This window comes from Penicillium diatomitis (assembly GCF_028827545.1).
Source record: "Penicillium diatomitis strain IBT 30728 chromosome Unknown utg000015l_segment0_segment0, whole genome shotgun sequence".
NCBI lineage: Eukaryota > Fungi > Ascomycota > Eurotiomycetes > Eurotiales > Aspergillaceae > Penicillium > Penicillium diatomitis.
Window position 1 is genome coordinate 1,685,174 of NW_026623187.1, and position 14,152 is coordinate 1,699,325.

The 14,152-nt window shown below is 51.5% G+C and overlaps 6 protein-coding genes across 6 annotated transcripts; 3 read left to right on the forward strand and 3 right to left on the reverse strand.

Annotated features, from left to right (window-relative positions):
- Positions 1–151: 151 nt before the first annotated feature.
- N7539_009332 (uncharacterized protein) lies at positions 152–1,776 on the reverse strand (the record flags this gene model as incomplete). The annotated part of the gene is made up of 4 exons (XM_056938927.1): positions 152–707; positions 834–1,210; positions 1,303–1,379; positions 1,650–1,776. 4 exons carry the CDS (start codon positions 1,774–1,776, stop codon positions 152–154), a joined length of 1,137 nt encoding a protein of 378 aa, XP_056786304.1.
- Positions 1,777–5,589: 3,813 nt separating this feature from the next.
- N7539_009333 (FAD-dependent oxidoreductase) lies at positions 5,590–7,715 on the forward strand (the record flags this gene model as incomplete). Its single annotated transcript, XM_056938928.1, has 4 exons — positions 5,590–6,014; positions 6,088–6,484; positions 6,555–6,735; positions 6,808–7,715. 4 exons carry the CDS (start codon positions 5,590–5,592, stop codon positions 7,713–7,715), a joined length of 1,911 nt encoding a protein of 636 aa, XP_056786305.1.
- A 960-nt stretch (positions 7,716–8,675) lies between these two features.
- N7539_009334 (uncharacterized protein) lies at positions 8,676–8,984 on the reverse strand (the record flags this gene model as incomplete). Its single annotated transcript, XM_056938929.1, has 1 exon — positions 8,676–8,984. One exon carries the CDS (start codon positions 8,982–8,984, stop codon positions 8,676–8,678), a length of 309 nt encoding a protein of 102 aa, XP_056786306.1.
- A 25-nt stretch (positions 8,985–9,009) lies between these two features.
- On the forward strand, positions 9,010–9,681 carry N7539_009335 (uncharacterized protein; the record flags this gene model as incomplete). The annotated part of the gene is made up of 1 exon (XM_056938930.1): positions 9,010–9,681. The coding sequence occupies one exon, from the start codon at positions 9,010–9,012 to the stop codon at positions 9,679–9,681; it is 672 nt and encodes a 223-aa protein (XP_056786307.1).
- Positions 9,682–10,437: 756 nt separating this feature from the next.
- fluG (uncharacterized protein) lies at positions 10,438–11,726 on the forward strand (the record flags this gene model as incomplete). Its single annotated transcript, XM_056938931.1, has 2 exons — positions 10,438–11,541; positions 11,598–11,726. 2 exons carry the CDS (start codon positions 10,438–10,440, stop codon positions 11,724–11,726), a joined length of 1,233 nt encoding a protein of 410 aa, XP_056786308.1.
- A 196-nt stretch (positions 11,727–11,922) lies between these two features.
- Positions 11,923–13,641, reverse strand: N7539_009337 (aldehyde dehydrogenase family protein; the record flags this gene model as incomplete). The annotated part of the gene is made up of 3 exons (XM_056938932.1): positions 11,923–12,822; positions 12,924–13,514; positions 13,579–13,641. The coding sequence occupies 3 exons, from the start codon at positions 13,639–13,641 to the stop codon at positions 11,923–11,925; spliced, it is 1,554 nt and encodes a 517-aa protein (XP_056786309.1).
- Between the last annotated feature and the right edge of the window lie 511 nt (positions 13,642–14,152).

A 14,152-nucleotide genomic window follows, 5' to 3' on the forward strand; every position in this document is an offset into this window, starting at 1 on the left:
GTCCGAGTGTCGACAAGGCAAGGAGTTCGTCATTCTCCACGAGCGCTCGGGAAAAACTCAGGTCTTGTGTTTTCCCACCCCCCCCCCCCCCCTTCATCCCTCCCCTCCCCGCCAGCACCCTGATAGGATGCTGTGTTCTGAGGCAACAGGCCTAAACAAGACTATCAACACTCGAATGCTTGTTGTCTCTGGACCGCCCGTCATCCCTTGGACCTTCGCCACCAGTGTACTGGACTGAAACATCCATAGTCTTGACAATCCCCGTGGCCCCCTCCAGACTCCCACTGCTCAGACTAACGCTATCTCCATTTCGACGGTACTTGCGCATGTCAAAGGCACTGCTGTTCCTTTTGCCACCACTGACCGAGACTCCGTTGTTTGGATCAGCCATTTCATATTCGTCGTCTGCGTGGGAGCGCAGCTGGGACTTGTTTCCGGAAAACAGGTTGGAGCCCGGGAAGCGGCTGCGCGAACCACTGGTTCCGGCACCGTAACCAGACGTATCGCGACGGGAAGTACCCAGGAGACGAGGGACGTATCTGCGGGCAATGGCCTTCATTGAGGGCGCACATGCGGTGAGAACAGCGGTATTGCACTCGATGGCGGAGGAGACGAAGCTGATGTTGTATGTGGGATCAGGGTTGGGCATATGGAGAATGAAGCCTTGGGTGAGTATGACGAGACGCCAGACTCCAATTGCTGTCGCGCTATGATACAGAAGGACAGAATTAGTAGGAAACTCTCGAGACGCGCAACCAGTGTTTCCTTGATCCAGCAATAGTCCACCGTGGCGCGCAAAATTTCGGGTGAGAGAAACGAGAAGAAACACTTACATTCCACCGAGACACAGAATCAAGCACACAGCCAACTTTTGTCGGACTGGCATCTGAAGTTTCCAGGTGATGATGATCGGAATGGCCATCACGATAACATCGGTGAACAAGTTCAACGCGGCCGTCGATACGTAAAAGACACCCTGAGCAATACATTTGCCCTCGATCGAGCTATCATAGACGTAGGCAACCGGCTGGCACTGGAAAATATCGACGAAGAGGACGGCGACGAAAAGACCGACGACGACGGTCGTAGCGAACCAGAAGAGAATGCTAACGACTCGAGAATGGCTGTCGAGTCGACGCAAAAACAGCAAGATCGATAGTTTGATAAATGTCAACGCGGGATTGTAAACGAGCTGGACGACATAGTTCCACTGTGCGAAGAATAGTCAGTTCAAATTCGCCATATTCTGAGCAATTGGGCAAAGGTCCATTTGTTTCAAAGAGTAAGGGCAATTCCACTCACAATCATCGCTGTCTTGGGATCATACTCCGTCGGTGGGATGTCTTTATAGTGCCAACCGACAAAATTGGCCTTGATGTCTGGAATTTCTTCGAGTCAGTCGTCTTCTGGATCGCCGATGGTCGCTTCCCTTGTAAGAGTCAAGGAACACACACAATACCATGATGTGATTGTTTGAATGACAGATAGCACCTGACTGATTGTAAGCGCAAGGTCTTTGTGAATTCAACGCTGAAGCAGAAGAGAGCAGATTGAATGCGCATACATATCCCACCACCATCAAATAATCATCTGGGTCAATCTATCAGCCGATGCCGTTGCCGATCAATGGAGTCTCTGGAGATACATACCAGCGCTCGGCGCAGATCTTTTGATCTTCCGACTCCAGAGTCGAAGAATCACTGCGATTCCGCCAAGAGCCGTGAAGAGAATCAAGATCCCCAGAGCAATGTTCTGCAAACGAGTGTTCGCCGCCATGGTCTGGGGAACGATGTGCTTCCGACTAGGCAACCTGCGAAAGATGTAAAAGACAGATGACCGCAGGCCATGCTTATGGACAGGTAATCTACCACTCCTGCTACCAGTCTACCACTAACCACAGCACCACACTACTACTACTACTACTGCTGCTGTAGAGTTTCTCGGGCACATGCGGGCTCGCATCTGGAACAGACTGGGTTTGGCTTCCAAAGTATGTGTGGGCCCCAGGTGTTCCTTCGACAGACGAGAGGAGGCGAAAAGAAAACAACTCCTCATGGTCCATTAAACTTACAGTGATTCCTCATTCCACTAATTACCCTTTCTGTCTTGTAATCCTGCACAACGTTGTATACATGGATAAGGTCAAAATCTCCCCCGAGAACCCTTTTTCTTTCTCTTCATGTAAGAACTACACGGAAAACCCCTACATGGGTCGTCGACTCGCCTGGACTTGGGACCATAGCGTGCAACCGAGACACCAATTTAGCTTCGGGGGCTGACTTGGCGTTCCAGCGAAGCGATGGATCCACAAGTGGTATTTCCGAGCTGGGAAATTACACCGAACTCTGCATGAACACGAATCAGCGAGCTCTATGGAAGCGAGAAGCGGAGACTATTGTTATACTAGTTATACTAGTAGTCATGTCAGAAATGAGGAACACAACGTGCGATTCCGCGTGGGAAGAAGTTGCAACTTGCAGGTGCATCGTTCGGATGTTCGCTTAGGCTATTTATTGTACGTAGGTTGTCTTTGCGGAAGAAGTCCTCAGCGGTCGAGCTGCGTCTTGTCAAACGACGACCGCCTTCCTCTTTGCATGGGCCACGGATGTAAAAGGACTGGATGCAGGCACGGTCCAGGAATTGACAAGGTGAGAACGGCTGCTCGATTGTATCTGAGACACCTTTCCCAACTTCCAATTCAGAGCTGTCCGTATAGAGTAGAGATCAGCACATCACGATCTCGGATCCATGGTCACTAGTCGATGTATGTCAGAGTAATCGACAGAAGGACTCGGTCTGGCTCTTATAATTTGCTACTGCGCTTGATTCAAGGTGGAGAGTGTGCTTAGCTTTGGAATGAGGTTTCTGGAACCGGATCTTCCTCCGTTCAGGGCGATTACCGCATCAGGACTCCATGAAACAACAGTGAATAGTAGTACTAAGTACACTTTACAACTAGCACAATTAGGGTTCTGAATTGGAATTGCCGTGCGAAGGATCAGGTTATCAGGTACTAGTGAATGAGGCGTCCATATCTCCCCATCAGTGGCAGCCACAGAGCCGAGCGGCAATTAACCCTGAGCCGGATTCCACATCCACACCTGAGCAATGCAAACGCGTTTGTGGGTAGACGAGAGAAAGAAAAGAGGGTATGGAGTATGGACTATGGAGTATGGACGGTATGGAAGTCTTCGTGGCTGCTGGCAGCCTGCTGGACCGTTGGAGATCCTGGCTGGCAGCCACATTGGGCAATATAGTGGGGAATGCGCAACCAGATAGCCTGTCATTGGCAGGCAAAACAGTGTTCTTCACAGCCTGCATGGCGCATATTGTGCTCACTGCTCAGTGCTGTACTTCAATTTTCTTCAGGTTGAACATCTGCAGATCGTGCCTTGGCATGGTCGGCCGGACTCGGTCCATTGTTGATCATTGTCCAGACTGGAGAGCGTGCTGCACGATCTTTTTCAATGAAAATCAATTGATGGGGCCCTGTCCAGTGTCCATTGTGCCCAGTCGCATAATGCATTTCGCTGTCGTATTATTCGAGAGCGAAAGTATAGACCCCATTGGCCTCGCAAAAAAGGGTCCCTGATCCAGACGATCGGAAGCCTCTGATTCCGGTCTGAGCGTTTCACGATCTGTCAATCCGGCCGATTCGGTTGAACAGCGAGTGGAGTGGGGTAACTCCAAGCTAGTCACTTGTCATCTTAGTGTCGGACAAAGCACTGAAGCAGAACTGGGAGGACCGGTACTGTGCCAAACTGCCAATAATCAGGGCCTTACTGACGTGCTGTCAGGACTCGGGACAGACAACAAATGGGGCCAGGCTGCCAGCGGGTGAATGTTTACCGAACCCACTTCTCGGGGAGGAGGTCGGAGCTCTCACCGAGAAGGAAACAGGAAGAGGCAAAAAGGAAGGTCGCATACCCAGCAAAACTCGAACAAAATTCGCGCTAGCGGCGCAACATCGCTGACCGCGTTGAGCTTGATCCAGACCTTGTCCCTATTCTCCTCTCTTTGCCCACGAGGAGGGGGAGGGAGAAGTTTGGGTAGCGCTCGAGTGGGACCTGAATCGAACTATTTACAGTATGCAGTCGAAGTTCCAGAAGCAAAGCACAGAGCGACTGGCGCCAGATCCGCCACGTGCGATCGATGGTACGGAGTCACCGGGCCGTGAGATACGACTTCACTCGCACTCCTCTCTTCCGCATGTGAGGTGATGCGTTCTTCCGGGTTTGAAGCACCAACTGCCACAAGAGATTGCTGCAGGCGGAATCCAACCGTAGAGGATGGCCTGTGGCAATATCCATACGTGCTCGTTTCTCCGAGCCAAAATGAAAAGTCATCGTGCCGCCTTGAGACCCGACCACCGCTCGGTCTTCATGTCTCAAAGTTTGAAGAGTAACGGGGAAGGCGATTCCAGAGCTGAGATACTGTTGTGTTACTGCATCCCGCAGGACAACAGGCGGAAGGCTCTGGCACAAGTCACGGACTTGTGTATCAGTTGTGAATCCGTCCTGGATTCCGTAGAGTCGTGGACCGACCTCATTTTTAGGATGATCTCTGATCGCCAAACCTCGGCTGGTGAAATATGTGACGGTCCGGCTTCGATCCACGTCTAATGTGTTTGGGCTATGCACTATGGAGGCATAATGGTGTAAATGCATAGCACGTTGTATCCAAATATCTTGCGTCGAGAACCATGTGCCCGTGCTTCACCAGACATGGAAACAGACTCGGATGCGGGAAATATTTCCCACCATTGATGCTCGATTCAACGCGAGGAAACCCATCGGAAAAGTTGCCAAGGGACGCCTCGCGGCAGTTTTGACTGGCCTGCAGTCGATGAAGCCTTGCGCTAGAAGGCGAATGACCCGCCGTCGCCATACAGCCATCCGAGACAATCTTGAAGCCTATCAGCAATAACTCGGCTGTGTCTCTAGACTCGAACCTTTGCGCTCAACCACGGTTGTCACCACGAGATGAAGGATCGGGCCATCCGCGGCAAAGACCATATCAGGCAAGTGGGCGCGCCGCAGGTGAAGGACGATTGGCTCCGGTCGTTGTCAAGGAATAAGAAGATGTCCACAAGCGGGCGGTCTGATGTGGAGTGAGGCCGAGCAGCAGCGGAGACAAGTCAGGGCTTCGCTCGAGTAACTCCGAGAGAGACAATTTGCTTTGGGTCCAATAGTCCATCTCCGAACCAATCTGCATGGCTTCTCCGGGGCCATAATCCGTGGAGAATTGCCGACATCCCGCCACCCGTCTCCTTGGATCGTGCGTGGCCCACGAGTTCCATTAGTGCTTCTGTGTAGGTGCCCCTTGATGGTGACTGAAGTGTTGATAAGCGGATCATGCAATGTACTTGGGACAAAGTGGGAGACTGAAGAATCGTCTTTAAGAAGGCGACATTTTCCGCGTCAGTTTTTGGCCTTTGCACCACCATCGACCTTTTCATCGAGTTCAGCTTGATACTCGATTCGAAAAGTTTCGGAGACGCTCACCGTCTGTGTTGATCTCCGGCCCCCCAATTTGACGTTGCAGCAACAGATCTCTGTCCTCTCCTGAACCAGACTTTGGTGTTTCACAATGGCATTGCGAAACCTTCTGACAGGATCCCTGCTGGGAGCCTTCACGCTTGCCGGTTCTGTCAATGGCCTACTGGCAGATGAAGTGCCGACGACCTCCGATGCTGGTGTCCCATATTTTCCCAGTGAGACTCTTCAGCTGACCGACCAAGCATTGGCCTCGCTGGACAAGAACCAGTCCAAATATTTCGATTTTGGCACCAGTGACAACTCCACCCTTGTCACTCGCAGTCAACTTGGATGCAAGTCCCTCCCCGGGGACTTCTTTTGGCCGGCCGAATTCGTGTGGTCTCTCTTTGACTTTGTCCTGGGCGGCGCCTTGATCAAGACTGTGCCTCTGGCTGCTTCTTGCTACCCTTCCTGGTCCGAGTATGACGCCAACGAGTGCGATTTTGTCACCAAGAACTGGACCAACTCCAACCTCCAGTAAGAATCCTGCACTTTTGGCATGTCTGATTATTTAGTTATGTTAGGTCCCCTGCTTACAGGTTTTCTCTAGTGCTGCCGACTCGGCCTCGGTGATGTGGCCTCTCTTCGAGGGCCGATCGTGTCTTCCTAATGTCAACGGCACCGGCGAATGTACCCTTGGTGGTTATTCTAGCTACGCTGTCAATGTGAGCAATGTGGCTCAGATTCAACTAGCTGTGAACTTTGCTCGTATCTCCAATCTTCGTCTTGTTGTCAAGAACACTGGTCATGACTTCAATGGCAAGTCTACTGGTGCCGGTGCTCTCGGCATCTGGACTCACAACATGAAGGAACTCGACTACATTCCCAACTACAGCAGTTCCAGCTACTCTGGCCCTGCAGTCAAGATGGGCGCCGGTGTGCAGGCTTCAGAAATCTATGCTATGGCCAACAAGTTCGGCTTTACCGCCGTTGGTGGTGAGGGCAAGGTTCGTAATACTTCTGTGCAGACTTTGTTGGAGGCCCGTCGGGACTGATCTTCTTTCTCTTGTCAAACAGACTGTTGGTGTTGCTGGTGGTTATTTCCTCGGTGGCGGTCACTCTCCCATGTCCAGTATCTATGGCCTGGCTGCTGATCAGGTCCTGGCCATGGAGGTCGTCCTTGCCAACGGTCGCTTCGTGACGGTCACGGAGCAGAGCGATCCTGACCTGTTCTGGGCTCTCCGTGGTGGTGGTGGTGGTCAGTCTTGATGCTCCACCCTCCTTTCCTTTGAGGATATTGTCGGCTGACACTTTTTTGGTTAACCTTTAGGTACCTTTGGTATCGTCACTTCCGTGATTTCTCGCGTCCACCCTAAGGTTGGCGTCACTCTGTCCAAGTTCAGCTTCGCCACTGGTCCCACTGTCTCCGTGGACGCTTTCTTCGAGGGTGTTCGCTCGTACATGACGCGCTTCCCCGCTCACGCGGATGCTGGTACTTATGCGTACTTCTGGGTTCTGCCCACGGGAGCTGACAAGTTCACCTTCCTGATGAACCCCTTCTTTGCTGTCAACCACACCGTGGACCAGTTCAACGCCCTTGTGAAGCCGTGGTTTGATGACCTCAAGGCCTTGGGCATTGAGATCTCCGCCGACTCCAAGTACTACGATAACTTCTACGGTGCTTGGGATGCAGGTTTCCCTCTCGAGGTTGTCGGCAGCACTACCTTGCTGACCGGCTCCCGTCTGTTCCCTCGTGCCAACTTTGAGAACGAGACCTTGTTCAACACGACCTTTGACACCCTTCGATCCACTCTGACCTCTGGACACGCTCTCCTTGCTTTCAACATGAAGGCTGAGCTGCCTGCGGGATACCCCTCCGACGCTGCCAATCCGGCTTTCCGCAACGCTCTCATGCACGCTATCACTTCCACCTCATGGGATGCCACTGCCACCGACGCAGAGATTTTGACCAAGATGGAAGAATTCAACAACGACGTCTTGGGTCCCTGGCGTAAGACTTGCCCGGAGTCGGGTGCTTACATGTCCGAGGCGCTCATCTTGGAGCCCAACTTCCAGCAGGCCTTCTATGGCTCCAACTATGACCGTCTGTACCAGCTGAAGCAGCGTTACGATCCCTACGGACTCTTCTACGCTCCCACTGGTGTCGGCAGTGAGAACTGGCAAGTCAAGAGCGTGGATGGTCTACCTGATCAGAACGGTCGTCTGTGTCCTGTTTAAAAAGCGACCCTATCGCGATGTGTTTTTTCTCTCTTCTCCTGGGAACCCCCTCACTTTTCATTCTCACGATGGGGCACCGTCTCAAACTGTAAATTATCTTTTATTATGATACCAAGTCTCGATACATTTCTGCCAATTCGATGATCTTTCCAATTCCATACCCGAGTCAAATGCGAAGGGTCTTCGTAGCGTCGATTACCCAATGGGTCGGGGATGGACTTTCTACGGTGAAGAGCAAGTGGCAATTACAAAACGTACACGGTACACACAACACAGTCTGCACAGTGACACTGTGACTACGCATATATCGCATGGCATCTATTTCCCGCCATTGTTTGACGTCTCGGTCCCCTCTTACAGTCGTGGTGTAGGATAGCGACCGTCGCGTTTGGCGGGGCTAAGGTGGTCAACTGGCGATTGATGCGTCGTCGAAAACAGCGATCGAATGCCTAACTTTTCGCCCACTTCCGATTGAGGTCCTCGACATGGAAGTCTGATCAAGCGAGCCCTGTCATGTCTGTTAATGGGGAGTCAAGACGGCTTTGAGTCTCAATAATCTGGCAAGTCCTTTAGATTCCATAAGCCCACCTTATTTAAACCCGGCCGATTCCCTCTCACTCGAACGGTTGGTCTCTCAGGGTCTTTTTGTTCGCAGAGACAAAACGGACACGTCCACGGACTCCACACTCCACATAGCCAAGAGATGATCTCCGGACTCCACTTTCGTCGTCCCTTTTGATCCGCCGTGTCTCGCGACCGTCTCGGTCCATGAGACTGGTAGACATTGGACTCAGTCTGTCCGGACTGCTCTCTAATTTCATGTTGACCATCTTGAATGCGAGACTCTGTTCATGTCTAGTGCACTTTTTTCCTTAACTGACGCATGAGGACAGATGATTCTCCAATGACCTCCATATGACCCCTTCGTCGCTCGTGCATATCTCGGTACATGTCCTTTGCTTAATGCGTCTTCTGGAACCCGAGGAGACCAATCAGGACCCACGAAGCATACCACATGGGCGCATTGCTGGCGATGAAGCATCCTAAGCCGCTTCCGCGGAGGATATTCAGCTCGGAGAGGCCTGGTGCATTTTTGCGAACGGAAAGACGGAGCTCCTGATATTTTGACCATGCCTCCTCATCTTCGTCGTCCGTGCAGTGAACCATCCTCCACGAACGCTGCATCAGTGTGAGCTCTCCAATCTCAACCGCAGCGTTCTTCGCATCCGTGACACTCGACCCCAGCTTCTGCGGTGGAAGCGGGTACATTGACGAAGATCAACCAAACATCAGAATGAAGGTCCTCTCCAGCACGCTCGTGGCGGGCTTCGTCTACGTCAGTATCAGTGCCGCGCTGCCCTTTCAAGATGCGTTTTCGAGCCGCAATCCGACTGCTCTTTCGAACGGGCACAATGTCGCCGGTCAGCGATCTCCATCCAAGCAGATCCATGCAGAGAAACCACATATTCTCGAATACATCCAGTCGCTGCGTACTCAACCGTCTTCGATAGCCAATGAGCCCACCCACACTTCACCATCGCTCGAACATGGAGCCCGCATTGACAACGATCGCGACCGCGCCTTTCGCGATCATTATGGGACGATCTTCAGACCCTCGTCACACGATCACGAGGATGGGTCGCGAGTGACACCGTCAACACAGACTTCTCGTCACCCCTCCGGAATCCCCTTGACAGATACCGAAACATCCTTTGAGTCCATCGACCTGCTCGATTTTTTTGACAAGCATGGACCTGAATGCGTCGCGCTTGTCATTGTTGTTCTCATTCCCATTGCATACGTTGTTCTGGGAATGATCGAGTTTGCACTGAGGTGCTGTACTTGCGAGCGCTTCCCCGATCGGGGTCGAAGTCGAGTTCGCCTTCTGGGCGAAGAGCGACAACTCCGCGCGTGGAGCAATCAACAGCGAGAACAGACGCTCGAGAATGAGAAACGCTGGTGGTAACCACGGCGATTTCGAAGCTGATCAGTCTCCTGCCAGCCATCAATTCCAGCTGACAAACTGTTCTCCTCTCGGCAGGACACTACCATTTTCTTTCATTCCATATCACTCTTTCCACCGCTGTGTAACCCTGTTCATGAACTTTATTATTGTCAGTTTTATCGATACCCCTTGATCTCGGACTACAATTTGGAAGTTTGGAGTAATTGGCATACGAATCTATCGTTGCAGATTTCAAATGTATGCATTCTGCTTATTTCGGCATCAACTAGACCCTACCTGATATGCAAGCATTTTCAGACAACCTTCACTTTACTTGACTGATTGTCGACAGATGTGGCCAGTCTAATTGGCCATCTCATGAATGAAGACCTGAGTCAAAAACTCTTTCATGCATCTGATCGATATATCCTAAACCCTATCGATAGAGTGTAGGTAGGTGGTAGGTAATGCCCGAAGGGCCGGCGTGGAGCACATGATATGCAATCACCTGATCCACAAACTCAATGATGCTCAACCCTCTCCGTATCTTCTGCATCATCTCTCTCATGTGCGTGTCTTCCAAATCTTCATTGCGGAGCTACAGTTGTGCTGTCTCCAATTTCCCGCCTCCACCACATCAAGCTTTTGCAGAGAGAGAGAGAGAGAGAGAGACCTTCCCGTCCCGGGGGCGGTTTGCGTGGTTGTGGGTCATCTGGGAAGATTTTGAGACATCCAGCGCACCACAAAACTGACCTTTGCTAAGCGCACCACCCAATCATGGACACCATCGAGGAGCTGCGCATGCTGGTTCAGAAACATCCATTGATCGACCAGCATGCGTACCGCGTCCCGAACCTAAACTTGACAGAAGAGTTGAGCGAGGAACAAGCTGATATGATGATGGGCAAGTCCTCGAAGGTTGCCACCCTGGCAACGCAGCGTGCGCTCCATCAGCTCCAGGAGCTGTACGGCGAACCTTGCGACACATGGGACGATGTGCACACCGCTCGCTCGCGCTGCTTGACGGACAACTACGATGAATTTGTCCAGCGTTGTCTACAGGGCACGCACATGCTCCTTCTTACGGACGTTGACTTGGTCCCCGGGGAGGTCGTTCTGCAAGATTGGCCAAAGCAATTCACTACATCGGAGTCAAAGAAAATTGTCTGTATCGAGACGGTGGCAGAGGAAGTGCTGCAAAAGCTCATGAATGAGCAGCGTCAAGCGAACACGAGTGTGTTGAACCAATTCCGCACCAGGTTCATTGACGCAATCAATGATTTCATGAATGACGCAGCTGTCGTGGCTTTCCAGACCGATATTTGTCATCGTAGTGGTCTTGATGTTGATCCATACTCACCAGACGATGACACAATGACCGCGGCGCTTCACCGTATTCTGGACTTGGGAAACAGGAGCTGTGGTTATTGCGTCACAGAAAAGCCAATTCTGGACTGGATGGTCGTCCAGATCATGAAGCTTAATTCGTCTGGGAGAAGCTCGAGCAAGACCAAGCCCCTGCAGTTTTCAACTGCGCTTGCTGACGACCCGTCGCGTGTGGCTGACTTCGAGACGCGACCCGTCAGCGCCAATCCAGTCTTATTGGAGCCTCTGCTTCAAAGGTATCTCTCCAAGGTTGTGCTACTCAATGCAGGGTATCCATATACAAAAGAGGCATGCCTAGTCGCCAATCGCCATCGCGCTGTGCATCTCGACCTTGGTGGGATATTTCCTGCTGTCAGTCGGGATGGTCAAGAGCGAGTTCTTCGGGAGGTCTTTGAGACAATGCCAAATAGTCGGTTGCTCTGGAGCACGCACGGAAATCATCATCCAGAATCATTCTGGTTAGCCAACAAGCAACTTCGACAGGCCTTGGAGCGGGTATGCACAATCCACAAATTTAGATCGGGCACTCAACTGATCAGTCATACACACAGGTTCTCGTCGATTACGTTGCATGCGGCGACTTGAGCATTCCACAAGCCAAGGAGTTAGCGGCCGACATTCTCTTCCGGAACGCCAATCGGCTTTACTCATTGGGACAAATGCCAGACTACGAAATGTAGCCTGGCGGCGACCTTCCTGCAGCTAGCTACCTCCAGTAGCGACCATTATGGGGGCTCGAGGCGTACATGCCGGCAGATCAAGGACGAAAACTCGGATTCAGCCATACGAGAGACTTTGAAAGGACAAGGCCATTGCTTCGAATGAGAATTGAAATTTGATACACTGTGCCTCGGGCCAAGAACCGGAGTTGCATCTTTATTCGTCATCGATCTTGATGAACACGCTTTTCACCTCAAGATAATTCTCAATGCTTACGGTCCACCCTTCTCGTCCTGTACCGCTGGCCTTGTAACCTCCGAATGGCATATCTTGTGCGCTGGTCGGACTGGTGCAATTGACTCCAACCATTCCAGATTCCAATTTTTTGGCCATACGCAAGGCACGGTTCACATCCTTGGTATACACTGAGGCGTAGAGTCCATACTCGGTGTCGTTCGCCCTCGCGACAACGTCATCCTCGTCTGTGAAGGTGTTGATGTTCACGACGGGACCGAAGATTTCTTCCTTCATCACTTTTGAATCTTCTGGAGTCTCGACAAAGACCGTAGGTTGAATGAAATACCCATTGCTATGCTCAGATGGCTCTGATCCCAAAATCATCTTACCAACCTTTTTGCCTTCTTCGATGTACGACTGCACTTGCTTGTACTGGATTGCGTCGGCTTGGGGACCATGGTTGGTCTCTGGAAGTAGCGGATCACCGCTCTTGACCTGGGAGAAAGTCTTCTTGAACATCTCAATGAACTCAGAAGCAATGGAATCATGGACGTAGATACGCGAATTGGCCATGCAGACCTGGCCACTGTTGAACTGGATGCCACGCTTGGTATCTTCAACTGCTTTTTCGAGATTGGCGTCGGGAAAGATGATCGCTGGTGACTTTCCGCCAAGTTCAAGGATCACATTCTTCAAGTTGGACTTGGCGGATGCTTCTTGGATGAGACGGCCGGTTCGTCCTGATCCAGTGAAACTGATGGCTCGGACATCCATGTGGTGCGACAAAACATTTCCGGAGATGTGACCATGACCAGAGATGATATTGAACACTCCAGGGGGGAAGCCAGCCTTTTGAACGAGAGTGGCAACTTTGGCGGACTGATAAGATTCGAAAGGATAGTTAGTACCACTGCATCTAACACGAACAATGATTGCGCCTCCCTGATCATCTATTCTCCAAGAGGTTTCCCCTAACTCACCGTCAATGGGGCCTTTTCACTACTTTTCACCACCACCGTGTTTCCTGCCATCAAAGCCGGGGCGGACTTGCTGATCAGAAAGTACACCGGCACATTCCACGGAATTATTGCACCGACAACGCCGTACGGCTGTCGCAAGGTCATGTTGACAAAGCCAGGGGTGTTCAAGCTCGTTGTGCCGAGGACTTGACAGCCGAGTTCGGCAAAATGGTTCAAAGACTGTGCAGAGGCATAGGATTCGACGTAGTGGGAGACGGGGCGACCCATCGACATGGCCTCAAGTTCAGCCAGCTCGGCGTGCGATTCAAGGATCAGACCAGCCAGCTTCTTCAAATACGAGCCCCTCGTAGCGGGGGACAGGGCAGACCAGGCTGGAAAGGCAGCTTTGGCTGCTGCCACGGCCGCGTTCGCATCGTCTACGCTGGCTTCGGCGACTGGAGGGGAGAATGAGGGAATCAGAGTTTGGTCCTGGCTTGATACCGGAATTTTCAATTGCTTGTGAAAGAAGATGGAAGACTCACCTTGGGCAAACTTCTCTCCTGTGGCGGGCGAGGCGAGGTCGAACTTTCCGCCATCAGACGCATCTTTGAACTGGATACTCATGTGAGACCACGATTTCTTTTCGAAGGAACAAACACACAATTCAAACACTCACCTCTCCGTTAATGAAGAGCCGAGTCTCGAAAGACTTGATCCTGGGCTGTTGAGTGATAGTCATGATGCAATGAGGGTCCCGATGGATGATGAATTCCACTAGGATTCAAAACCAAGGAACGGGGAATCGAGATATAAGAGAGAGAGAGAGAGAGAGAAATAGAGAAATAGAGAAAGAACGATGGAAGGAGAAGAAGCAAGAATTTACACAAAAAGATGCCACGTTCTGTTCCGGTCTATCAACTACATCTCGCGAGTCATTCTTCACGTCAGCCCCAAATCCTTCCCCTCACAAGGCCTGAATGAGGGGTAAGCATCAGGATCAGTAGAAACATTCAATAACAACTCACGTCTCACTCCACTAATCGCCTATCAATCGAAGAGCACAACGCTGGAGCTCGACACTAACAACTAATCAGTACTTAGCAGTCACACTAAACTCGGCCAATTTCCTCATCGGTCCTAGTCGCGCTGCACGAGCGGGGAGTTAACGGAGTGATGGTTTACATCCGTTTGATAATATCAGACTAGACATGCTCTGGCCTTCCAAGACCTACACCCGTTCAAGTACCGGC